The 27,952-nt window shown below is 41.0% G+C and overlaps 1 protein-coding gene across 3 annotated transcripts in view; it reads left to right on the top strand.

Moving 5' to 3' along the window:
- MYRIP (myosin VIIA and Rab interacting protein) overlaps positions 1 to 27,952 on the top strand; it is a 475,698-nt gene that overhangs the window by 339,796 nt on the left and 107,950 nt on the right. For all 3 annotated transcript variants that reach the window (XM_058441971.1, XM_032161998.2, XM_032161999.2), the window contains 3 exons: positions 17,662 to 17,798; positions 23,274 to 23,354; positions 27,714 to 27,811. In XM_058441971.1, the coding sequence (XP_058297954.1) occupies positions 17,662 to 17,798; positions 23,274 to 23,354; positions 27,714 to 27,811 (316 nt within the window). The remainder of the gene's footprint in view (positions 1 to 17,661; positions 17,799 to 23,273; positions 23,355 to 27,713; positions 27,812 to 27,952) is intronic.

The raw sequence follows: 27,952 nt of genomic DNA, 5'->3' as shown, positions 1-27,952 counted from the left end.
TTCTCTGTGGCTACAGGCCTTCATAATACACTTCAGGGGATATGATCTTCCTTCCTCTTACTTAGAAAATTTCATCAAAGTTATAGTATCTTTCTTCTCTGTTTATAAAATAGTATATGTTTATGCAATTTGAAAAAGTGAAGTTACCCATAATACCACTATTTAGAGATATCGCAGTTACATTTTGGTACATTGTCTTTCAAGATTTTCTTTTTCTATTTATAGCTGTGTTTTTAAACATGCCACACTGTTTTAATTATTATATATTTGTAATGTATCTTAACATCTGATAGGACAAGTTTCCCCCTCTCTCATGTCTCCTCTTTTCCAAAATTTTCTTAACTAGAAAAATATCCCTAGTTTTTTTTTCAATGAGAGCTTCTCTTCATCTTCTTCTGCCTTGTGGGAAGGGCCCCTTCTGAATATCTAGACATATAAACAAGGGTTCTCTCCATATAGAAAAGACTTCTTTTGAAGTAGCTTGGGTTGGGGAGGCTGTCAATAAATGATAGCAAAATGAATCTAAAATGTGCTTATATCATTTTTTAAGAAATCAATTTTTTTTAATGCTTATAGAATCAATTTTCTTCTGAATGCCTTCCCTGAGCTGGGATTTAGGGAAGACATTGAGACACCAAGTAATAAGGTAAGGCTGAGAGGGGTAAAAAAAAAAAAAAAAAAAAGACTTGGAGAGTTTAGAAAATACGCTGTCATCTCTACAGCTGCAGAAAAGGAGCCTCACTTTTTTTAAAATTAGGACTTAGTTACAGAAGAGAGGTTTACTCTGGAGCATGTCACCCACCAGTTGCCACCTAAGAAGTTCTCAAATAAATGTTCTTTCCTCCCCTTAACTGCAAACCCAGCAGATAAGCCTGTAGCTGTGAAACAAAAGACACTCTGCTTTTGCCACCTGCCTACCTGTAGCTCCTAAAAATGATGTTGTCATATTTTCATTCCTCAAGAGCTGGACTGTTCAGTGGCTAAGCAATTCTCCAGAAGCCCAAGAGCTCTGGGAGTGAAAAGTGTAAGACCAAATTTGTATATTTTTCTGGGCCAGCGGCCCTGGGTTCCCCCTAGGATTTTGACCTCTCAGTGAATCTGATACAAGATGAGACTCTTTGGGAAGCCCCACCCCAGGCGTATGAGAGTAATGCCTAGCCTTTCCTTTTCAGTTTAGACATTGGCTACCCAGAGGGTTGCCCCTCCACCAGCCTTCCTCTAGGGTTGGTGCAGAATCTCTGCCTAACTCCTCAGAGCATGAGGCTGATACAAAAAGATGGGCATGGCATCCAGTGGCTGATCCCACCAAAGGCACACAGTATGTGCTGGCAGTCCAGCTGGGACTTGGACTCATCCCCCATCCCAGTCCAGCCCTCCTCCCTCAGAGTCTTCCAGCATATTGCCTTTGTTGAAGCTAGTGCCCTGCCATGGAGGTGCTCATGTCAGCTGGTGGAGCACTGGCTCATGGTGGGAACTAACAAAACTGTGATAGACTGACATGTGGTCAGAGATCTCTGTGGACACCTGTGTGGTATTCAGTGCTGAGGAGAACACAGAAGGCCACACCGTGTGGTGCCTAGAGTGATGGAACTGAAGGAAGAAGACAAAGTCTGCATAAACAACAACAGTGCAGAGCAGGAAGGAGTGCTAAGGAAATTCATGTCTATTGAGTCAATTGTGAAAATAAGAATTCATCCACTCACTGATTAAGAACCCTCCTTTGAAGCCAAGAAAGATAAGAGCTTAACAGGTGCTCACATCTTAGGTATAAAAAAAAAAAAAAAAAAAAAAAAAAACCAATATGCTGTAATCGTGTTCTGTTTGCAGAGATCATCTTGGGAGGCCTGATGTAATAGGACAAACAACAAGTTGTGTCTGCAGAATGCATGGGACCAATCATGGGCCCTTCTCCTGATGAATGCTTAACTTAGCAGCACAGGCAGATCCCTAAATAATTAATTAAAATAGTGCTGTGAGGTGTTGTGATAAAGATTTATGCTTGGAGAAGAAGTGAGAAAGTTGGGTGAGGCTTTATTAAGAAGAATGGGGGAAATAAGTAGAAAGTATGTATGTTTAGAGGCTGGGCACAGTGGCTCATGCCTGTAATCCCTAGTACTCAGGAGGCTGTGGCAGGAGAATCACTTGAACCCAAGAGGTGGAGATTGCAGTGAGCCAAGATTGCACCACTGTACTCCAGCCTGGGCAACAGACTCTGTCTCCAAAAAAAAGGAAAAAAAAATGTATGTTTTGAATTTTGTTTGGTCGTACTGTGGAATGTTTCCGACATTCTCAGAAGTTCCTGGCATGCTATAAAGACACCCATCTACAAATCATATAGATTTGAAGACTCTCATGGGCCCACCAGCATAGATTTTAAGAAGACAAAACATTATCCAATATGGTTAAAGCTCTATTGTGACTCTCTAACTCCATTTTCTTTTCCCTCTTAAATTGGATATATTGTTCCCATGCATGTTATTTCATTTTACAACTTACGTATGACTAAAAAGATGTACACTATTGCTGTGTGTGGTGTTTTCAGTTTACATTAATGGCATGCATACATAAAGTTCTGAAGTTTCTATTTCTACATTAAACATGTTGAAAAGGGTAGATTTGGTTTTTTATTTAATACCATTGTACATGTAATCTCTTATTAAATGAATAAATCACAGTTTATTTCATCATTCTCTTATTGATGGACTCCTTACCTTGTTCACACCACACCAACCACACTGACTTTGTTTACTCAAACATGCAAATGGTGCTCATGTCTCAGGGCCTTTGCACTTCCTGTTCCCTCCACCTGGAATGCTCTTGCCCCAGATTCCACATGGCTCAGTCTCTCTCCTTGCCTCTGTACAAAAGACACCTTCCCTAACCACCCTGCAAACATAGCTCCCCTTCCCCACCCAGTCACTTTCTCCTCCTCTTATCCTGCTACATTTCTTCTCATGGCACTTGCCACACTGACATAGAATAGATCTAGTTATCTGTCAGCCAACCTGCCTGTTGTGCTACCATGTGAACACCATGAGACTGGGAGCCTTGCCCATCTTGTCCACTCCTGTACACTCAGTGTTTACATCAGCATCTGGCACATGCTGGGTGCTCAGTATATATCAGATGAATAAGCGAGTGAGTGAACAATGACTGAATGAATGAACCAAGATTGCTTACATTCCTTCCTTCAGGGGAAGCTTCAATAGGAAGATGGCCACACCCCAGCCTCTGGCACTCTCTTATCCTGACAACCATATGAGCTCTTGCAGGACAGATCTGGTCATACATCTATGTCATAAATTTATTTACATCATCTGAGCAGCAGCCTGTTATCCTCAGCCTTGCTTTGTGTCCCGTCAGTAAAACACTTCATTACAATCATTCTCCCTAGGGGAATGGAGCAAAGTAGAAAGACAGGTCACCATAGAATCTCCAAGAACATATGTGTTTGGAAAAAAACACTTCTGCCAAGAAATGATGCTGTTGCCTGCATTGGGGCACATGTCCCCTCCTGAGAATCACTCATTTGCAGCATTTGGTACAGGACAGATGCACAGAGGCCATGCAGGAAAGGTGTGTTCACTCACATTCAGACTCTGCTGGCACCCCCAGTGAGTAGCAAGGGTCTTGTCTTTCTCTGGGAGCTCTTGGTTGAGCTACCCTAATTCCTCCTCTAGCCCTGTGAGGCACAACCTATCCCATTTTGCAGATGAGAAAACTGTAGCTCTAAGGACTTAAAGTAATCAGTTCTAACTATGTTGTCATTGGTAAATTTTGAAGGTTTGCTGTTATTTCCAAAAGATGGTATTAAATTTTTCAATGTTTAGAGGAATTATACCATACCAAAAGATAAAAATCAAGAAATGTTTAAACTTTTTAATAATCTAGTTCTTAAAAACCATTTTATACCAGCTTTCTCTTTCTCTGAGAAACCTTAAGATACTTAACGTTTCCCCTTAGTTAATAGAAGTTATAAATTTCCATGCCTTTTTTCTGACATTAAGATTTTTTATTGGCAGATAATAATTTTACATATTTATGGAGCACATAGTGATGTTTTGATACATATCACATGCAGTGATCAGATCTGGGTAATTAGCATAGGTACCATCTCAAACACCTATCACTTCTTTGTGTTGGGAACATTCAATACTCTCCTTCTAGCTATTTGACACTGTATTATATATTATTGTTAACTATAGTCATCCTGCTGCAGTATAGAACACTGGAACTTATTCCTTCTATCTAGCTGTAATTTTGTATCTTTTAATAAGTCTCTCCCTATCACCTTCTTCCCCCTACCCTTCCCAGCCTCTAGTATCCTCTGCTCTACTTTTTACTTCTATGAGATCAATTTATTTAGCTTCCACATATGAGTGAGAACATGCTGTGTTTAACTTTCTCTTCCTAGCTTATTTCACTTAACATAATGTCCTCCAGTTCTATACATGTTGCCATGAATGACAGAATTTCATTCTTTTTTATGGCTGACTGGTATTTCATGGTGTATATATACCATATTTTTTTGTATTACATCTATATTTTTAAATTATTCTTTTTGGGGTTTAAACCTTATTAAGGTATAATTTACAAAGAGTATGTTGCATCCATTTTAAGTGTACAGTTCTATGTGTTTTGACAAATATATACAATCATATAACCACCACTACAATCAAGATACAGAACATTTCCAACTTCTTGAGAAGTTTAGTTGTGCCCCTTTTCTGTCAGTCCCACTGCTGGTTCCATGTAAACAATGATCTGCTTTTTGTCAATGTAGATTAATTTTGCTTCTCTTTTTTTTTTTTTTATTTAGGTTTTAGGGTACATGTGCACAATGTGCAGGTTTGTTACATATGTATCGATCTGCCATGTTGTTTTGCTGCACCCATTAACTCGTCATTTAGCATTAGGTATATCTCCTAATGCTGTCCCTCCCCCCTCCCCCCACCCCACAACAGTCCCCGGAGTGTGATGTTCTCCTTCCTGTGTCCATGAGTTCTCATTGTTCAATTCCCACCTATGAGTGAGAACATGCGGTGTTTGGTTTTTTGTCCTTGCGATAGTTTACTGAGAATAATGTTTTCCAGTTTCATCCATGTCCCTACAAAGGACATGAACTCATCATTTTTTATGGCTGCATAGTATTCCATGGTGTATATGTGCCACATTTTCTTAATCCAGTCTATGATTGTTGGACATTTGGGTTGGTTCCAACTCTTTGCTATTGTGAATAGTGCCGCAATAAACATACGTGTGCATGTGTCTTTATAGCAGCATGATTTATAGTCCTTTGGGTATATACCCAGTAATGGGATGGCTGGGTCAAATGGTATTTCTAGTTCTAGATCCCTGAGGAACTGCCACACTGACTTCCGCAATGGTTGAACTAGTTTACAGTCCCACCAACAGTGTAAAAGTGTTCCTATTTCTCCACATCCTCTCTAGCACCTGTTGTTTCCTGACTTATTAATGATGGCCATTCTAACTGGTGTGAGATGGTATCTCACTGTGGTTTTGATTTGCATTTCTCTGATGGCCAGTGATGATGAGCATTTTTGCATGTGTTTTTTGGCTGCATAAATGTCTTCTTTTGAGAAGTGTCTGTTCATGTTCTTTGCCCACTTTTTGATGGGGTTGTTTGTTTTTTTCTTGTAAATTTGTTTGAGTTCATTGTAGATTCTGGATATTAGCCCTTTGTCAGATGAGTAGGTTGCAAAAATTTTCTCCCATTCTGTAGGTTGCCTGTTCACTCTGATAGTAGTTTCTTTTGCTGTGCAGAAGCTCTTTAGTTTAATTAGATCCCATTTGTCAATTTTGGCTTTTGTTGTCACTGCTTTTGGTGTTTTAGACATGAAGTCCTTGCCCACGCCTATGTCCTGAATGGTATTGCCTAGGTTTTCTTGTAGGATTTTAATGGTTTTAGGTCTAACATGTAAGTCTTTAATCCATCTTGAATTAATTTTTGTATAAGGTGTAAGGAAGGGATCCAGTTTCAGCTTTCTACATATGGCTAGCCAGTTTTCCCAGCACCATTTATTAAATAGGGAATCCTTTCCCCATTTCTTGTTTTTGTCAGGTTTGTCAAAGATCAGATAATTTTGCTTCTTTTAAAATTTCATGTAAGTGGAATAATACAATTGCAATTTTTATTTAAGTATTCTTTTATTTAGCATAGCATTTTTGAGGTTCATTCATGTCATTTGTATCAGCAGTTCCTTTTTTTCCTTTTTGAGACAGGGTCTCCTTCTGTTGCCCAGGCTGTTATGTAGTGGCACAATCATAGCTCACTGCCACTTCAAGCTCCTGGTCTCAAGCAATCCTCCTGCTTCAGCCTCCCAAGTAGCTGGGACTACAGGCACATGCCACCACGCCCAGTTAATTTTTGTATTTTTAGTAGTAATGAGGTTTTGTCATGTTGCCCAAGCTGGTCTTGAACTCCTGGATTCAAGCGATCCACCCACCTCAGCCTCCCAAAGTGCTGGGATTACAGATGTGAGCCACCACACCCTGCTAGCAGTTCCTTTTTATTGTTGAATAATAGTCCATTTGTGCATACAATTTAATTTGTTTATCCATTCACCTGCTGATGGACATTTAATTAGTTTCCAGTGTTTTGGCTGTTATGAATAAAATTGCTATAAGTTTTCTTGTGCCATGTTTTTATTTCTCTTAAAAAGAAATATTTCATAGGGACTTGCAAACAGAAGCCATGTCTGTGCCTTGGGCAGTGGTGAGACACGATAGTGGATCTCTATGCCTCATGTACAAGTCTTTGTGTAGACATACCATTTCTGTTGAGTTTTATACCTGACAATGGAATTACTGTATTGTGTAGTAACCAGTATATATTTAACTTTGTAAGGATTCACCAAACTGTTTTTACTAGCAACATATGAGAGATCCAGTTTCTCCACATCATTACCAGCACTGTGTATTGTCAGTCTTTTTAATATTAGCCATTCTTGTATATACCACATCTTTTATCCCTTCATCTGTTGTTGGACACCTAGGTTAATTCCATATCTTGGCTGCTGTGAATACTGCTGCAATAAACGTGGGGGTGCAGATGTCTCTTCAGTATAATGATTTCGTTTCATTTGGATAAATTCCCAGTAGTGGGATTGCTGAATTACATGGTAGTTCTATTTGTAGTTTGGTGAGGGACCTCCACTCTGTTCTCCATAGTGGCTCTACTAATTACATTCCCACCAACAGTGTGTGAGAGTTCCCTTTTCTCTGCATCCTTATCAGCATTTGTTATTTTTTTGTTTGTTTTTTTGATAATAGCCATGCTAATTGGGGTGAGATGATACCTTATTGTGGTTTCGATTTGCATTTCTCTAATGATTAGTAATTTGAGCATTTTTTCACATATTCGTTGGCCATGTGTGTATGTCTTTTTTAAAATTTTTTTGTGGGTATATAATAGGTGTATATATTTATGGAGTACATGAGATATTTTGACACAGGCAGGCAGTGCATAATAATCACGTCACGAAAAATGGAGATCCATCCCCTTAAGCATTTATCCTCAAAATTAGACTATCTTACAATCTAATTTTATGATTTTACCTTAAAATATACAATTATTATTGACTACAGTCACCCTGTTTTGCCATCAAATACTGGGTCTTATCCATTCTAACGATTTTTTTGTACCCATGAACCATCTTCATCTCCCTCTCCACATCCCACTACTCTTCCTTCCTAGCCTCTAGTAACCATCCTTCCATACTCTATCTCCATGAGTTCAACTGTTTTGATTTTTAGATCCCACAAATAAGTGAGAACAAGCAGTGTTTGTCTTTCTGTGCCTGACTTATTCACAATGGAGTACTACTGTTCAGCCATAAAAAAGAATGAGATCCAGTCATTTGTATGTCTTCTTTTAAAAATGTCTTTTCAGATCATTTTCCCATTTTTTAATTGGATTGTTTGTTTTTTTGCTGTTGCTTCAGTTCCTTGTATATTCTGAATATTAGCTCATTGTCCAATTAGTAGTCTGCCAATATTTTCTCCCATTCTGTAGGTTGTCTTTTCACTCTGTCAGTTGTTTCCTTTGTTATGCAGAAGCTGTTAATTTAATTGCATTTGTTTATTTTTGCTTTTGTTGCCTGTGCTTTTGAGGCCTTATTTATAAAATCCTTTTTCAGACTAATGTCCAGAAGCATTTCCCTTATGTTTTCTTCTAACAGTTTTATTACTTTAGATCTCATGTTTAGTTCTTTGATCCCTTTTGAGATGATTTTTGTGTAGAGTGATAGGTGGAAGTCTAGTTTCATACTTCTATATATAGATATCCAGTTTTCTCAGCCCCATTTGTGGAAAAGACTGTCCTTTCTCTAGTGAGTGTTCTTGGCAACGTTATCAAAAATCAGTTAGCTGTAGATATGCAGATTAATTTGGGGGTTCTCTACACTGCTCCATTGGTTTATGTGTCTGTCTTTATGCCAGTACCATGCTGTTTTGGTTACAACTGCTTTGTAGTGTATTTTGAAGTCTGATAATATAATGCCTCTAGCTTTGTTCTTTTTGATCAGGATTGCTTTGGCTATTCGGGATCATTTGTGGTTCCATACAAATCTTAGGAATTTCTTTCTATTTCAGTGAAGAATTTCATTGATATTTTGATAGGGATTGCATTGAACCTGTAGATTGCTTTGGGGAGTATGCTGTTGATTTTTTTTTTTTTTTTTGAGAGAAGTCTCGCTCTTGTCCCCCAGGCTTGAGTGCAGTGGCTCGATCTCTGTTCATTGCAACCTCCGCCTCCCAGGTTCAAACGATTCTCCTGCCTCTGCCTCCCAAGGAGCTCGGATTAAGGCGCCAGCCACCATGTCGGGCTAATTTTTGTATTTTTTAATAGAGACAGGGTTTTACCATGTTGGTCAGGCTGGTCTCAAACTCCTGACCTCAAGTGATCCGCCTGCCTCAGCCTCCCAAAATGCTGGGATTACAGGTGTGAGCCACTGCACCTGGCCTGCTGTTGCTTTTTTAAAGCTTTGGTATTTTAAGAGATTATCATGCTTAAGTTTGTGAAACTAAACAGAGCTAAGAATCTTTGTGTAATCATCCTCAGGGATCTCAGGGGTAACTTGGAAATTTTTTTTTTTTTATAGGGTCTGGCTTCATCACCCAGGCTGGAGAGCAGTGGTACAATCTTGGCACCTTGCAACCTCTGCCTCCTGGGCTCAGTCTATCCTCCCACCTCAGCCTGTGGAGTAGCTGGGACTACAGGCATGTGCCACTGTGCCTAATTTTTGTATTTTTTGTAGAGATGGGGTTTTGCCGTGTTGCCCAGTCTGGTCTCGAATTCCTGGGCTCAAGCAATCTGACTGTCTCGGCCTCCCAAACTGCTGGGATTATAGGTGTGAGCTACTGAGTCTGGCCAACTTGGAATCTTTTAAAAAATAAGTCAGAGAAATCAAGCATGGACAACTCTGGACAGTTCCAAGTTGGAAAGCTTTTCGCTATAAATCTCATCACCAGGAGAGCATCTCCCTTTCTTCCTAAGCCATCTCTCGTACACACCTACTGAGGCTTAGAAGCAGCAGTTTGATTATGAGAGAAAATGCCTGGGACAGAAAGCAGGTAGATTCCAGTTTCTCACACATTTGTGGGAATGATCCAGAACCCAAGACCTGTGGGACACAGGCAGCCCAGCCATGCCCAAGATGCCTTTGACCTGGCTTTCCATTCCATCTCCTGACTCACCTAGCACTCTTTGAACAGATTAGTCTGGCAGCACTGTTGGCTAGGGCCCTGGTCTGTTTTGTCACCCCTATACGTCTAACACAGTGCCTGGCACATAGTGGGCCCTCAATACATAGTGAAAGAATGAAAGAATGAGTGAATGAACAAATGAATGAGTCCATGCACAGACACAGGATTCCACCCTGTCCTCTATTTCAGCAGGATGCTGACACAAAGGTTCTTCTTATCTAGCCTTGCCTGCAGTTGTGCATGTTTAGTTGGAAACCAGACACCTGAGCATGGACCAGGGAGCAGTACACTTAGCCAGTCCACCCGGGGTGCTGGGGTCCTCACAGCCCTCTCCCCCCATCTCTGCCCCATGAACCACATGCATCCTGTAAGTTTCCCCTGAGCCATAAGTTTAAATAAATGCAATAAAATCAGTAATATCAAATGAGCATAATCATGACTGAGCCTTCCCTGGAAGCCCCAAGGAAGAGCTTCCAGAAAAGCTGTCTGCATTAACTCTAAGTCAAATCATAATCGAAAACACATTACTACTTTTTCCTGGCAGAAAGTAAATTTATTTTTTAAATTTTATTTTTAATTGACGAACGATAATTGTGTATATGGGGTACAATGTGATATTTTGATATATATACATTATGGAATAATTAAGCTAGTTAACATATCTACCTCACACATCTTATCATTTTTATGTGTGACATAAAGCACATTACTTTTTAAGGAAAAGTTTTCTGCTCTGCAAATCAATCTGTGATTTTACAGCTCATTCCCCATGGATTTACTGTAGTCTTCCACCTCCCTGCAGCCCCAGGCTGGTGCCCTGATTCCACTCCGAGACTGGAGTAAGCTGAGGCATTCTATTTTAAGTTCATTAAAATGCTTCGGAATGCTGTAGAGTTTTGGTATAAGCAGTGAATGGAGAACTCATCTGATGATGCACTTGAAGTCTCCTCGGGCTGTCTAGAACTTAGAACATGATATTAGGACTCTTGGTTGCAAATAATAAAAACTCAACTCAAAAAGGCTTAAACAAACAAGAGAATTTGTTGGCTCATATAATGGTAAAGTCCAGGGATTGCCTTCAGGCTTGAGTAGATACAGGTTCTAAGTATATGAACAGAATCCTGTCCCTCCCCACTGTCAGATCTGCTTTTGAACCTCTAGGCTTTCATTCTGCCATGGAGCCAGCCCTGCAGAAAGGGGGCATCTATTACCAAGATCTCCAGTAGAAGCTCCCAGCTCAACCCCAATGGCAGGTCTGAGTCATGAGATCACCACCACTAGTGCCAGGAGTGGTATCCAGCCTTCCTGAACCATACAGACTAAGTTGGAGAGTGAGGGAGGAGTGTCCCAAAAGGAAAATAAATGTCCCTTTTAGAAGAATGAGGGGCACAGTAACAACTGTCCTCCACTGATACCATGTGGACCCTTCCAGCTGTAGAGCTGAGCCTTTCTGGTGACCAGCTGCTCAGAGAGCAGGGCAGTGTGCGGAAGAAGGAGCCTGGAGAACATTTCTCTTCTGCAGTTGCATTTCTTTTGTGCTTTTAAAGATATCAAATAAATCATAAGCCCAGAGGGCGTGATTTCTAGAAGAAGGCTTTCTGTATTTCCTTTCTTTTCTGTTATTCTAAATTCTGAAAATAGTTTTATCAGTGTTTTTTTAAATAAAAATTACAGATGCTTCTTGTAATAAATTAAAATTCTATAGTAAAATAAATTGGAGAGAGAGAGTCTCTATTCATGCTAGGTGCCTGTGAATAGTACTTGTGCATGATTGCAAGCTCCCAGTTTTTAATCTCTGCTCAAGAGTTTGCTCCTTCGGGCAAGAAACTCACTCTTTCTGCATGTTGATTTATGCATCTATGAAAGAGGACTCATCATTTTAGAGCTATTAGAAGAAATTATCAAGCCCTTTTCTGATGCCAGGCACCTTATTATTTATGTTATATTATTTAATCTTCAAAACAGCCTGATAAGGTTGTTACTGTCATCATCCCCATCTTATAGATGAAGAAACTGAAACTTAGAGGGATTAAGTAATGTGCTCAAGACCACACTTGTAGTAAATGCCAGGGCCTGGGCCACTTCCACCAGCACCCACACCCATGTGTCTACAACTGCACTGTACCCTGTGAGAATTAAATAAGATGATGCAAGGAAAACTTTTGGCGTAGTACCTCAGACAGAGTAAGCACTCAAAAAATTGTGCTCATTTTTTCATAATAGTGATACTGATTATATGATGAAGTTTTATGGGAAAGAAATTATACATTTGGTATATTGTGTTTGATAGGTGCTTTTTCTCCCACCATGAAGAAGACAAACCTCTCAATTTCATTTTTTCCACCAAACCAGAGGGGAGAAGATAATGCTTGCCTTCTGCCCTTTCATTCTGCTTCCTGAGCTGCATTTGGGGACCAGAAGTAGGCTTTGCCATGGATCAGTTGGCGACTCAGGGGTTTCTCTTTAATGTGAGGCCACTTTGAGAGAGACTTTAGAATCTCACACCATGGGTGGAAAGTGTAAATTGGTGCAAGCTTTCAGAAAAAGTCACATCTTTGAACCTGGCTGCTTTACTTCTAGGATCCACAACTGTGGATATGTGAAATCATTTAGCTGGCAGCATATCCATCACAGAACCATTTTTAATGCAGAAGAAATGGGAAGGATTCAAGGTCCAAAGATTGGAGATCGGTTGCATAAAGCTTGCTGTGTCCATACTATGGAGAACTCCGAGGTGACTGAAGGTGTCATGGGAGAAGACTTCAACAACATTACAGTCAATCAGGAATACTAAGTGGAAAAAACAAGTCATAAAACAATGTCTGTCCATCACATACTGGATTTTATTAAGTGTCTACCAGGTGCACTTTAATGGTCTAGGCACATAGGATACAGGAGAGGGAAAAAAAAATCTGTCTTCTTTGAGCCTATGTTCTATTCAAGAGGGGAAATAGATAACAAATTAATAATTGTCACTATGTTGAAATAGTGATTATTTTTATAATTACTTAATCATAGACAATTGTGTATCACTAAATAGCAGGTACAAAGAAGTATTCTATAAAAATATAAGGAATAAAAATCAGAGTAAGAGGACAGACACGTTGGCGTGGTAGTGGCATTTTTGCAAGGATCGTCAGGGAAGGCCTCCCAAGGGAAGTGATATTTGCACAGAGGCCTGAATGAAGTGTTGGATTGAGCCTGAGACTATCTGTGGGGAACTGTATTATAAGCAGAGGGAACAGCAAGATCAAAGCCAGTGTGAGCATGTTTGTTAAAAGATAGTGTGAACATTGTGTGTGCTGAAAGACACGTGCTCAGGAAAACCCATTTGTGGCTTTTTCTCTTCATTGAAGTCACTAACCATTTAAAAGGGGCACCTCCCCACTGCCACCATCACTGTTTCCTGGCCACTCCAGGTGGCTGCCCTGCTGCTGCCCCACAGCCCCTGTCTGATAAACTTTGTGGGAAGAGGGAGTGCACCCTCCCTGTTAAAAAATGTGGTCTCTCAGAGCTGCTGTGGCCCTGGAGCCCCTTCAGTACCAACCAGCTTTAGACTGACCTCTCGGTCCCTGCCTTCTCTGTGTGCCTGCATGAATACACACAAATGCACACACACATGCATGCACACACATACACATGAGCACATACACATTTGCATGCACTTATGCACACACACACACCCCCCACCATGAGTTCCAGGACCCCTCCCAATCTCTGTGTAGCCTGATTACAAACCACTTTGCATGGAAGTCTGAAAGAACAGTCATCTAATGTCAGGTTCCAGTAGTAGAACTTTGGGTAGTTTTCTGAATCTTCTTTTGCTTGTTTTTATTTCAATTTTTATAATAATACATGTACTTAGTTAAAATAAATTCAGACAGTAAAAGATATTAAAAGGATTTCATATTCCCAACTCCTTTCCAAGTCCCAGTCCCCCAGGGAATCACATTTAAACATTTCTGGGGGCTACCACAATAATCCTAAATAATATGTTTATCTTGCCATTTATTGATTAGTCAACTTTAGACTTTTATGAATAGTTCACTTTTTTCCTATCTCCTTACCTTCCCCTTGGAAGTTTTATTAAAACTTTTATTATATGCTGGTGACCGCTATAACTTTAGCTAGCATATTGAAACCATTATCTTTGGTGTATATACCTTACACAGTCTGTCTTGACTTCATTCTGTAAGATTTTGACTCCATTCTGCAAGATGGGCAAATTAGCATCTCTGAACTACCCTCATCATTCCTCCTTCTCTTTATGTCCAGGCTTCTATCAAGCTATCAATGATTTTTTAATTTTTCTTTCAATAACAAATGCAAATGTCTTGACAGTGTGATCTTTTTATGCTTTATCTATAAATAGGATGAAAATTAAACAGTTTTTAAATTATATAAATATTCTAGAGACCAAAGTCATCACTTGAAATTCATGGAGAGAAAAAAAAACTGTTATTCTTGGCTGTAACACTTGGGCTACTTGAAGAAAAATAGGTCATCATCTTTCTTCTTCTACTCAGTTAGTTTACAAAATCATACAACTTTTCATTTGCTTCATAGTTAGACTATATTTTCTTGAGCTGTTTTTGGTTTTGGTTTTGATTTTACCAGAGCTTCTAATGGCCTTTCCTTATTCTTGTTGACAAAAGAAAGATGTGGCTCCTTCTTCACCATTTCTCTTCATACATGTAGATTCTTAATTATATATTTATTGAATGCCCCATTTGGGCTGCCTACCTTCCAGATCTGCTGCACAATCCTGGGACTTCCCTTCATTGTACTCCTGGGACAGTTTCCTTCTTTTTGGAGTCCCAAGATCCTCTTTCTTGGATGGCTTTTGGTTCTCCTGGGATACACCTTGAGAATTCTCTTTTCCTGAAAGCAATCTTACGTATCTGAAAATGTCTTTATTTTGCCCTCTTGTGATGATGGTTTGGCTGAACATAGAAGTCTAAGTTCATGCCATTTATTCTTACAAAATCTATGCTCTACTGTCTTCTAGCATTCATTGTTATTGATTACAAATTTTAGCATCATTATTTTTATCCTTTTGCAAAATACTATTTTTTTCTGTGTGAAGCCCCTAAGTTCTCCTTATCTTTGAGGATCTGAATTTTCACGAAGATGTAGCAAGGTAGGTTTGTCTGCTTTATTTTGTTTTATGTTCCATTTGTTTTTTGGGCAATTGGTAGGCCCTCTTAACCTAAAGACTTTTCCCTTTTTTAGCTTGGGGAAATTATCTTCTATTATGTCTTTCATTTTTTCCCCGCTCTTTCATTTTCTCTTTTCTTCCTTTTTGGAATTCTGTTAGATGCTAGACCTCCTGAATTGATCCCCCATGTCTCTTTTCTCTTATATATTCCATATTTTTGCCTTCTTATTGTACATTCTAGAAAATTTATGTTGATTTTAACTTTTAGGTCTTCTATTAAATTTTTTATTGATCCTGTTTTCTATTTCCAATAAGTTGTTGCTTATCTTCTACATGTATTTCACATCACCCTAGCCTGCTGCATGGATGCAGTATCTTTTCAAATCATTATGGACATTAATTAGAGTTTAAATTACTTTCAATACCCTGAGTTATCTTTCTTTGCCCTTTGTTACTTGTTGTTAGTTTATCTTGGCTCTTTCTTCTTATACCATTGGATTGTTGCAAATGTCTGGTGATTTCTTGTCATCTATTCATATTTTTGAACAAAGGACTTGGTTGGTGAATAAAGGTAACCAACATGGGCCTCCTCTGCTATTGGGTAGATAAGTATTCCCAATAGACCTCTCTTTTGAAATGAGTTTAGGGCTGAAAGGTGGAGGTGCTTACTGAGAACTCCAAGTTTGTTAGTTAGGCAGGCAATTGACAGGCTTTGCTTTGGTGTACATGGATGACATCTGATGCGCAGGCATGTAGGGGATCCCCCAGTGCCAAACAAGATAGGCTTCTTCTGTATTAGTCCATTTGTGTTGCTAGGAAGGAATACTTGGGGCAGGGTAATTTATAAAGAAAAGAGGTTTGTTTAGCTCATGGTTCTACCATTACAAGAAGGTGCCAGCATCTGCTTCTGGTAAAAACCTCAGGAACCTTTTACTTATAGCAGAAGGCAAGGGAGCCTGTGTGTCACATGGCGAGAGAGGGAGCAAGAGAGAGGGAAGGTTGTCACACTCTTTCCAACAACCAGCTCTCGAGTGAATTAATAGGAGTGAGAACTCATTACCACAGGGAGGGCACCAAGCCATTCATAACGGATATGCCTCCAAAGCCCAAACACCTTCCACCAGGCCCACCTCTAGCATTGGGGATCACATTTTAACATGAGATTTGCAACTGGGACAAATATCCAAACTATATCAGCTTCACTGTATGGTGTTAATCTCCATACTGACGTCTTAAATCTGAACTAGATTATTCAACTTCAATAGACAACCACTTTATCTTTTGGGCCTAAGACCAATCATCCTCAGACCAATTGCCCATTTTTTAGGGAGTAGGGATGGGGGACCAAGAGGCCTCATTATTGTCTACACAACCATTAAATTACCTTTCTGGGTACTGTCATAATCCAAACCTGCTCTCTGAATCAACCAACTCAAAATTGGGCCTTCCAGTTAGAGTCCAAGCTCTTCCATCTGTTCTGAAGGACACTATTCTTTGTTACCTTTATGCTATCATTGTCAAAATCTCTGATTTTGCTCTCACCCCCATTCCTTCCTTGTATAGATTGTTTTTTACCTTTGGGTATCTTCTCACATTTCACTGGGGTCTGGAAAAGAAGAGCAACTAAATGTGGGATTGTTCTTGCATTGAATTGGAAGCCTTTATATTCCTGTTATTTTTCTGAATTTTCTAAAATGAGCGTGTATTATTACGTTTATAATAAGAAAAATAAGAAAAACAGCTGTTTTCAAAATGGAAAGGCTTTAGAAATTTGTTCTCATCAGGCATAAAAGAGAAGAATCTTGTCTTTTTTTTTTTTTTTTTTTTTTTTAAGATGGAATCTCACTCTGTCACCCAGGCTGGAGGGCAGTGGTGCTGTGGTGCTGTCTCGGCTCACTGCAGCCTCCACCTACTAGGTTCAAAGGATTCTCCTGCCTCATTCTCCCGAGTAGCTGGGATTACAGGCGTGCACCACCATGCCCAGCTAGTTTTTGTATTTTTAGTAGAGATGGGGTTTTGCCATGTTGGGCAGTCTGGTGTCAAACTCCTGACCTCAAGTGATCCACTTGCCTTGGCCTTCCAAAGTGCTGGGATTACAGGCATGAGCCACAGCATCCAGCCTGAATCTTGTCAATGTTTTGTACCAACCATTATAGCATTAACCAGGAAACTACTTTCCCACAGTGCTTCAATCTGAATGAGGAAGAGGCTGGAGAATTTTGCTATCTTCCTTGTGCTTTTTATTTTTCCAAGATGATTATAAATGTTGTTAATACAGTAAGAATATTAAATATAAAGCCTACTATTAAATGCCCTGAAACTTCATGGTTTCAAATGTCAAGGATTTATTGGCTTGCTCTTTGGAGTGACTCAGTGGATGGTTCTCCTGGCCGCACCTAAGGTCACTCATGTGTCTCCAGTCAAACTAGTGGCCAATGGCTTCTTTCACCTGTCTGGGAGTTGGCCGGCTATTGGCTGGGGCAAGAGGAATGATTGGGCCAAGTGTCTCTCATCACACAACAGGCTAGCTTGGGCTTACTCATGTGATAAAGGTTGTGGGATTCCCAAGAGCAGCAACAGAGGAAACTGCAGGGCTCAGGATTCACACAACATCACTTTCACCATTTTCTGTGGTCAGAGAAAGTCACAAGGCCAGCCCAGATTCAAGGGGAATAAACTTCACATCTTGATGGATGGAGCTGTGAAGCATTGTAGCAGTTTTGCAATTCACCATTTAATAATTCTAATTTTCTGTTGTCTAATTCTGTTTTCCTCAGGCTCCTGAGGGCCCAGTCTCTGGAATGGTTCTACAATAATGTGAAGAGCCGCTTCAAGCGCTTTGGCAGTGCCAAGGTTCTGAAGAACCTGTACAGGAAGCACCGGCTGGAGAGTGGCGTGTGCTTCGACATTCTAGGTACTCTCACTTCCTGCCACTCTGGGAGTCTTTGGTGGGCTGGTGGGTAGAAGGCCTGGCTCAGGGGCCCTGAACACTGGAGCACACTCACCTGGGACAGATAAATTTGCTTAAATATCTAGCACTAGTGAGAAGCAGAAATAGAAGGACAGATGCCAGAGACTCTGCTAAGTTTTGACTCTTTTGGTTCCAGCATCCCCACTGGGCTAGAGCTTATCAGTTAGAAGCTGTGAAGACCAAGTACTTCTACAAATTGTGATTATTTTAATCTCAGATCAAAAATTAGGTATTCTTGATCATCAGCCCTTAATGATTAAAACGTTGGAAAGTCATTTGCCTTTGGCTACAGAGAGACTACATCTGTCCCTGGAGGGCATGCCTTCTACCTTCCTTTCTTCTTACTCCAAACTTCTGTTCTTATGGCCAAGAAGCTGATGTAATGGGAGAGTTAGAAAAGTGTCAGCTTCCTCCCAGGAAACTTGAAGGATGAATTTTACCTATGCTGTTTTTATACAGTTAAGACAACCAAGTTAATTGGAATGAGAAATTATATTCTTTAGTCCTATTAGACCAGCCAGTAGAAAAGAATGGTAGTCATAATATGGACAGCATGCCTTCCAAAAAGGCTGTTTCTTTCTATCTAGCAGCAGATTTTTTTTTCATCACTTGGCTAACACAGGTAAATGCTTTTTAATCCATGAGAAACAAGAAGAAAAAACCTCATTCATCTTATTTGGAGCTTTTTCACCATCATTATTTTACATCGTTGTTTTCTCAATAAAGTCTTTGGTTGTGTCTTATCTAAAAATATGCCAGCCACTTAGACAACAGTGAAAATAGAATGGAGGCACTAAACATGGAGAATCGTTAGGGTCTTTTGTTGTCATTATTAGAATCTCTGTCTTTCAAACTGCTCAAGAAAGCTATAGCTAAGAGAGCAGTGCCGAAGGTTTCCACATATTATGTTTATCACCATTTCACCAGTTTCTCTAAAAACTCTGTAGGAATGGAGGCAAAGAAGAAATAAAGCTTAAAAGTCATACTGTTAGCAGTTTTTCAACCCAGAGAGATATCTCAAGAAGGTTCATGAATAGAATCGGCTCACTCATTTGCATCCCATCCTCTTTTCCTCTCTTGTACCTCCTCGGGTATGCTGAATGTGCCCCTTTAAATGTCACCAAATTCAGATCTCGTAGGTGTTCTTTACCACTTAATGCACATTGAGGAATAAAGCAAACGTGGAAAACCCTGTAGAATACAGCAGAATTTTTATTTCTTTCCCTTTCTTTCTAAGTCTCCACAAATGGAGAAAGCAGACATGAATCCCAAGTGGGCTAGTGCAGGGCTTTGAAATTTACAAGGATCACTTTCAAAGGAGAATTCTTTGCTAAGAATAAATATCTGCCCTGATTGAAGCAGCTTTAGGTGCTGGGCCCTCTGTGATTCACCACTTTTTTCATCTGAGCCTCAATCACAGCACTTATCACATATCACATTGCATTCAGGATTACACAGCTGCCTCTCCTGCCAGACTGTGATATGCAGGTGGTAGCTTGTTTATCTGTGTTCTCAAAGCGTGGCTCAAGGCCTGGCAATTCTTATATCCTCATTATTGTACTAGTTTAACCTTAAAAGCATTTTATGGGGCCAGGCATGGTGGCTTATGCTTGGAATCACAATACTTTGGGAGGCTGAGTCAGGAGGATCACTTGAGACCAGGAGTTCAAGACCAGCCTGGGCAACATAGCACAATCCTGTCTCTACAAAAAAAAAAAAAAAATTAGCCAGATGTGGTGGCATGCACCTGTCCTTTGAGCTACTCGGGAGACTGAGGTGGGAAGATCACTTGAACCCAGGAGGTTGAGGCTGCAGTGAGCCATGATTGTGCCACTGCACTCCAGCCTGGGTGACAGAGCAAGACCCTGTCCAAAAAAAAGCACTTTATGGATACCAAGACACTTCATAGAAATATGGGAATCAGTTGCTTTAATACTATTCATATCTCCATTTAAGTCAAGATTTCTTTTGGAAAAACATGAAGATAAGCAGACAGGAGACAATTTATGAGATGGTACTCAAACATATAAAGCCATGATCATAAAACAACGAGATGTATTCTACAAGCTACACAGTTACACTTCAAGTATAGAGAAATATTCCAGGGCTTAAGTAGCCTCCTGGTTGTGTGAGATGACTCAAGAGTCCTTCATTAGCTTTTGCCTGTCACCCAATACCCATTGTAGGTTTGTCATCTGCCATCCTCAATTCATGACTACACATTAGAATCGCCGAGGGTGCTTTGAAAAAAAACCTTCCAATACCCCAAATCATTGTCCGCCCCCCATTAATTACTGCTGAATTTTTGGAGGTGGGATCCAGTATACATATTTTTAAAAGCTGCCTGTATTATTCTAAGGTACAGCCAAGAGTGAGAACAAGATCCTCAGCTAGAACTCAGCGTAATTAGTTCAGCAGTGTTCTTCCAGTTCTATCTAATGGTACTTATTTTCAGAATTTTGATTATCAGAACATGATATGCAAAATCTGCTGTGCACAAGGCATGTGCTATGCTCCAGGACTCTCAGTGTAAAACTCCTTTCACCTGCAGAGCGTCTTCACTATGCAGACCACTGTAGTTTGCCATAAAAACACTCAGTTCAGGCCGGGCACAGTGGCTCTCGCCTGTAATCCCAGCACTTTGAGAGGCTGAGGTGGGCAGATCACGAGGTCAGGAGATCAAGACTATCCTGGCCAACATGGTGAAACCCCGTCTCTACTAAAATACAAAAAAATAGCTGGGCGTGGTGGCACTTGCCTGTACTCCCAGCTACTTGGGAGGCTGAGGCAGAGGAATCGCTTGAACCTGGGAGGCGGAGGTTGCAGTGAGCCGAGATTGCACCACAGCACTCCAGCCTGGCAATAGAGTGAGACTTTGTCTCAAAAAAAAAAAAAAAAAAATTCATTGAAGATTCCTTCAATTCACACAGTCTCACATATCACCCATCACATACACACCTTGTAGTGCCATCTGTTCCTCAGCAGTGCTCCCAAGCGAACCTTACTCCTTCTCCTGCAGCTCATAGCAGGTGACCAGATTAGGCCTAAAAGAAAACTTGTTTGTTTTATCAGACAAATCTAAGATGTATTCATTTATTCAGTAAATATTTACTGAACGCCTACTATGTGCCCATCTGGCTTAAGAATTGGGGATGACAAAATGAGCAAGACCCTGCCATTTCAGAGCCAAAACTCCAGTGGAGAAGTCGGATAAGTAAATACATTTATAAATAAAATAATGTCCAAAGGTAACGAGTGCTCACATGGCTTCTCTGATAGACCCAGCATGACTTTTTTTTAAATTTAATTTTATTTTAAGTTCTGGGATACATCTGCAGGAAGTGCAGCTTTGTTACATAAGTAAACGTGTGCCATGGTGGTTTTCTGCACCTATCAACCCATCACCTAGGTATAAGCCCCACATGTATTAGCTATTTATCCTGATGTTCTCTCTCCCGCTGCCCCCTTGACAAGCCCCAGTATGCATTGTTTCCCCTACTATGTCCATGTGTTGTCACTGTTCAGCTCCCATTTGTAAGTGAGAACAGAGAACACAATATGACATTTTTAACAGTTATCCTAAAAGAAGCACTGCATGAAAAAGGTAAAAGTTGCCATTATTAATATACTTAATCTTCAGACAATTGGATAAATAATATATGCTTTTATTTAGTGTTAGATAAATAAATGGGAAAAATAAACCTTGCTTTTATTATCATTCTATATCTAATTTTGACACGATTCTTGAAAAGGTCTATTGCTTCATCTGGGATTTGATGGACAAATGTGGTCTTTTAAAAATGCTGAGCCACGTGAAATTAGAGTTTCTGCCAACTTATGAAAAATAGTGGCTTCATGTCATCTAGCTGCTTAGCCCATGCTTTCCAGAACAATTCAGTCCCTTTCTGCCCCTGAAAAAACATCACATCATACTAAATGACACCAATGCTCCCACCTCCAAATTTAAAAGGAAACAGAAAGAGAGGTGTTTTACTAGAAGATTTAAAGTCATGCAAAACCAGGGCTTGTCCTCTGGTAAGGTCAATCTTCCAAAGACTTTTTTACATCTCCCCTGTCCTTATGTTTCCCACGGCCCTCCCCATCCTCTCAGCAGGCAACCTCAAATCTTCCTTCCTATGGCCTACAGGGCATGCCAGGCAGAGACTTGCCCCTCTGTGCAGCTGCAGTGGGAGCACTGTCTCCCTTCTCTGTTGCCTCCCCCTCCCCTGATCTTGCATCTTATCCCTCTCACCTTCCAGGAAAGTCTCAAGGTCACTTCTTGCTTATTCAATCTCTGTCTTTACTGGGATTTATAAACACACCCAAGTCTCTCCTGTTTTCTAAACCCCTCCTCGACTGCATTTTCCTCCACGCATTGTCCTGCCATCCTCTTTCCCATCACAGGTCAACTTTAAAAAGTGAGCTGCATTCAGGGCTTCCATTGCCTGCCCTTCCTCACTCTATACTTAGCTTCTCCCCCTTCCAAGCTATTCTCTACACAGCAGCCACAGTGCACTTTTAGAGGCACAGATCTTACCAGGTCATCTCTGTGAAACCTTTAAGGGCTTCACACGGCTGCTGGGATAAAGATCCAAACACTGATGTGGCCACCATGACCTGCATGGCCTGTGTCCCCAGGTCACTTCACCAGAGCTGCTTTACCTCTCTGCAGCCCTGCCACACTGCCTCTCATTTAGGCCTTCAGATACACCATTTTCTCCCAGGACTGGTCTCTGTGCAAGCTGCTTCCTGTGCCTTGTATGTTCTCCCACTCCCTACACCCCTTGGCTGATTCTTCACTGCTTAGGTCCACTTTCCCTGCTGAACACATTCACTGTGCTGTGAACAATCCCATCAAAGCATTTAACCTATCTATAATTTTATATATATATATATTTATATAACTATTTGATTAATGAATTTCCCACATGAGAGTCTCATGCTTGTCAGGGTGGGGTGGGGGCAGGTTTAGCTTTGCTCATCAGTGTACCCCTAATACCTAGGCCGAAGCCAGGCACCTACTGGTGCTCATAGACTATTTGCTGGATGAATGAATAAATTCTAGATGCAGCCATGCCAAGCCACACTAGTAATTTGCAGGTCCAGGAATTGACCTTACATCTCTCAGACTTTAGTCTATTGTTCTGTCTTTGACTCTATATTGCCTGCAAAGAAGGTATGAGAAGAAGTTTGGGGTTGGCAGCAGTGCTGCACCAGGAATCAGTGTGAGAAGAAAAAAGCAATGGGTCAAAACTGTTAGCATTATTGTGGGACCTCATGAGTCCCTAAACCTATTTGCAAGGCTAACAACCCAAGTGTGTAATAACGGTCTGCCAGTTCAGTGACATGGTGCATCAGTGTTCACTGAAGACCTTTGATAATCATATTCTTTCTCTTCTCCCACCCCTACCCTGCCAGGAGGAAGCCTTTTTGAGTCAAACCTGGAGAATGAAGGAAGCATTTCTGGCAGTGATTCAACATTTTATAGGCAGTCAGAAGGTAAAGTTGCTTAAGAGTTTACAGCTACTTGGCCGGGCGCGGTGGCTCACACTTGTAATCCCAGCACTTTGGGAGGCCGAGGCGGGCGGATCATGAGGTCAGGAGATCGAGACCATGCTGAAACCCCGTCTCTACTAAAAATACAAAAAATTAGCTGGGCGAGGCGGCGGGCGCCTGTAGTCCCAGCTACTCGGGAGGCTGAGGCAGGAGAATGGCATGAACCCGGGAGGCGGAGCTTGCAGTGAGCCGAGATTGCGCCACTGCACTCCAGCCTGGGCGACAGAGCGAGACTCCGTCTCAAAAAAAAAAAGTTTACAGCTACTGGGAAATTGGAGTAATAGAAACACCTACAGGTACAGGTACTGCCAGGGTCCCCCAGGTGCACTCTTACCCCAGATGCAACTATCTACTACTATGTGTGAGTCTCTCTGGGTCACTTATTATTGCCAATTGTATGAATCCATCATCAAAATATGTGAGTATATACAAAATGTGGCCAAGAGAACAGCATTCATTACCCAACCATGGATACTTTACAGTCAACTAGTAAATATTCTTCTGGAGTTGGAACATATCAAACAATCCACTCACTTGTGCATCTCATATTAAAATATTCCTTTAAAGGATGTGTCATTTACTGATTAACTTCTCTTTTTTATACCAATATAATTGTCCCCTTATAGCAGTGGTTAAAAGCAAAACAAACTTCTAATTTCAAATAAAACTTCATCATTTCAATTATTTGTCTAAAGTACTGGACATTGATAATCAGTGCCCCCTGAATTGCCTGCCTTCTGTGACCTCCAAAGCTTATCTGTACCCTCTATTCTCTCTTTGGGGGCTGTGATAGTTAATTTTATGTGTCAACTTGACTGGGCTAAGGGATGCCCAGATAGCTGGCAAAACCTTATTTCTGGATTTGTCTGTGAAGGTATTTCTGGAAGAGAATAGCATCTGAATCATAGACTGAGAAAAGAAGATCTGCCCTCATCAGTATGAGTAGGTGTCATCCAATCCATTGAAAGCCCAGATAGAACAAAAAGGCAGAGGAAGGGTGAATTCACTCTCCCTCTTCTGGAGCTGGGACATCCATCTTCACCTGCCCTTAGACATCAGAACTTCTGATTCTTGGGCCTTCAGACTCAGGACTTAAACCAGCAGCTCCCTTATTCCACAGCCCTTCACATTTGGACTGAATTATACCACTGCTCTTATGGGTCTCCAGCTTGCACACAGCATATCATGGAACTTCTCAGCCTCCTTAATCACATGAGCCAATTCCCATAATAGATCTCCTATTTTATATCTATATATATCCTATTGGTTCTGTTTCTCTGAAGAACCCTAATACAGATGACTTCTCATGAATATTCTGTCCTCTATTGTCCTTACTACCTGCAGCTTCTGCATAGGTTACCACACACCATTGTATGACCTCAAGTGCATCTCCATTTGCTGCTGAGCCAGAAATGCCCAGCCTTGATTTCGTCCCAGAGTTCTACAATCAGATGTCTAATGCTTGGCCATTAGCACCTGAAGATCCTATAGGGTTCTTAACCCCAACTTGTCCTAGTCAAGCTGTTTAGCCACTTAGGTCCACCAGTGAGAGATGTGTTTCTTTCAGTCCCTCTCCTCATTTCCCCCCAGCTACCCAAGTACCTGTCAGCTCTGTTTTCAATCTTACACTTTTCTTTCCATTCTGCAGCCCATATCCCGCATACCTCTCTGCTCAAAACTCTCCGGTATTAGTGTTAATTTCAGTGGCCATCTGTATCAGCAGGGTTCTCCAATACATTAATTATATATGTATGTACATGCACACACACACAGATTCCTTTTAAGGAATTGGCTCATGCAGTTGCAGGGCACTGGCAAGCCCCAAACATACAGGGTAGGCCAGCAGGTTGAAAACTCAGGCAAGAGTTGGTGCTTCAGGCTTCAGGCTGAATTTCTCCTCTAGGAAACTTCAGTTTTTGCTCTTAAGGCCTTTCAATGGATTGAATGAGACACACCCACATTGTGGAGGGCAACCCTTACCTGAAGTCAACTGATTGTAGATGTTAACCACATCTAAAGAATACCTTGACGGCAACACCTGGACTAGTGTTTGATTAAATAACTGGGTACTATAGCCTAGCCACGTTGACACATTGACCATCCACCATCTAGCTGGTCTTCTGAACTTTGGCCACCTTGCCTTCTTAATCTTCCCCCCCGTCCTTGCCAACCTTTCGCTCTGAAACACTGACCTGAACCTTCACTTTTTAACCCAGTGTTCCACATCACTTTCATCCAAGAATTATAATCATAGCATCCAAAGCCTTCTTAGTTACAGCTCCAGATGCCTACCTTCCAGGGATCCACACAGATATCTCTATCACATGGATAGTTATGCATGTCTCTTAGTGGTTACTTAAGTGTCTAATCATCCAATATCTTGGAAGATACATGACAGCGTGGACTCAGCTTGTCCATCAGGTTATCACTGGGGCCATCACAGAGCCTAGCACACAAACGGTACTCAGTAAACATTTGTTTGATTCAACAAAAATTTGTAGATCTTTTCTGTGAAAAATACATTGGTGGCTGTCTTGAAGAAGAGAGAGGGGAGATACAGTGTCTACCACCAGGGAGCTCTTAGTGTGATGACAACTTATATCACATAGGCTCTAGTTATCAAAACATTGAAAAGACTGTGCCACCTGGTGCTGTGCAGAGCCCTGGGCTGGGTTGCCCCTATGTGGCTCTATCATGACTGTCATAGCTGGCTTGTGACATACTCATCAGCTAGCTAGATCACTTTGACCTTAAGTGGATTGTTTAGAGACTTTATTATGTTTGCCAAATGATACTTTCTGTCTACATTTGTGTCCTTAAGAGTCTAAGAACTTGAATTATTTTTTAATTGAGTAATTAATGAATTGATATAATCACACCCTGTCTCATTCCACAAAGAATTTTCAACGGCTTACAGGAGATTTGCATGTGTTAAATAATATAGGAGATTATAAATGGAAACAGGAGGTTGAAACTGAGGAAAAGGAGACCCAGGTACCCAGCCCTTGCTGACCTACATTCCTGCACATGTTGTGACTTGGACTTCTGGGGAAAACTAAGGGAAGGATGATAGAAATTCTCACAAGTACGAAGCTAAAATCTAGGATCCTCAAGGGAAACAGAGCTTTTCCCAGCACGTAGCTCCAAAAAGAACTTTGTCACCTGGGGAAGTCCTTTATTTTCTCTTCATTTGTTGCCATATCTTAAAAAAAAAGTTCACTAGAAGTATGGTAGCACTATATTTTTTAATCATGTTAGCTTGTATTCATCTCAGTTTTGTGGTTAAAATCAAGGGCTTTGGATTGGAAGGAATTTGGAATGGAATCCAAATTCAAATTCAGAGGAATTGGAATCCAACAGGATTCAAATCTTAGCCTTCTTATTGTCTTGCTGTGTACCTTGGGTGGGTTATTTAACCACTCTGTGCTTCAAATTTACCATCTGTAAAATAGTACCTATATGGTACCTACTTACCACTGGATTTTTGTCAGAATTAACTGTGATCATGTATGTGAAACTCTGGGCCCGTTGCCTGCCATGTGGCTGAGCTCTGAGGTTGGCCAGTGTTGTTAATACTGGTTGACAGTCCAAAAAATTATACCATAGAGTTTATATTTGCATTAAGTCATATGCACAGCCCAATGTCCTTAGTACATTTAATAACATTTTCCCCATCATCACAATAATACATTATATGGACAAAATAAAGCATAATCTTTATCTGAGAAAGTAGATAAAAAACCATTATTTCCTTATATTAAGCCCTTTTGTTCAGTCACCTTTAAGCCACTCTGTGTGCTTAGACCAGTGCTTCATGTTAGGATACAACAATGAATATGATCAATTCTTGCTCAATTCTTGCTCTCGGAAAATGACCTGTGGGAAGGGGCCAGGGGCATGGAGCCTTTCTGGATGATGACAGCAAGCCCAGAACCCGGGACGGACCTCCAGCCAAGCGCGGGGCTGAAGGGATCTGAGAAGATTTGTTAGAGGAGGAATTTTTGGGCCAAGCCTTGGGGTCCATGGGAACCAGCTCAGTTATGGAGCAAGAGTCTAGGAGGGAGGAGGAATGAGATAGCAGGCATGAAAGAATCAAATAATTTGTTGTAATTGGGGCACGGGACGTGAATGATGCATGGGAGTAAGTGTGAGGCAGGTGGGAAGGGCGAGGGCTTTGTGTGCCACGGTAAGCAGCTTAGAACTTATCCCGGAGCCCCTGAAGAATTTAAGCAGAAGAGCTTGAACAATCAGTTTACTCATCATTCCCTTTTAGAAATGCTCTTTGTTCTGTTTCCTGTCTAGGACATAGTGTGATGGACACCTTGGCTGTGGCCCTACGGGTGGCTGAAGAGGCCATTGAGGAAGCGATTTCCAAAGCAGAAGCATATGGGGACAGCCTGGTAGGGCCCCTCCTGCTCCTCTCTGCGGGGGAAGGTGTGGGTTGGGATCCTGGCTGCCAGGAGAAAGTGCAGGTTGTCAGGAAATCAATGTCCCAGCAGCTCTGACTAGAGCAAGGCCCTCCCTCTGCTTTTGTGGTCAGG

This window comes from Hylobates moloch, unplaced genomic scaffold (assembly GCF_009828535.3).
Source record: "Hylobates moloch isolate HMO894 unplaced genomic scaffold, HMol_V3 SCAFFOLD_8, whole genome shotgun sequence".
In the NCBI taxonomy this organism is placed as follows: Eukaryota; Metazoa; Chordata; class Mammalia; order Primates; family Hylobatidae; genus Hylobates; species Hylobates moloch.
This window is presented reverse-complemented; position numbering and strand designations above follow the sequence as displayed.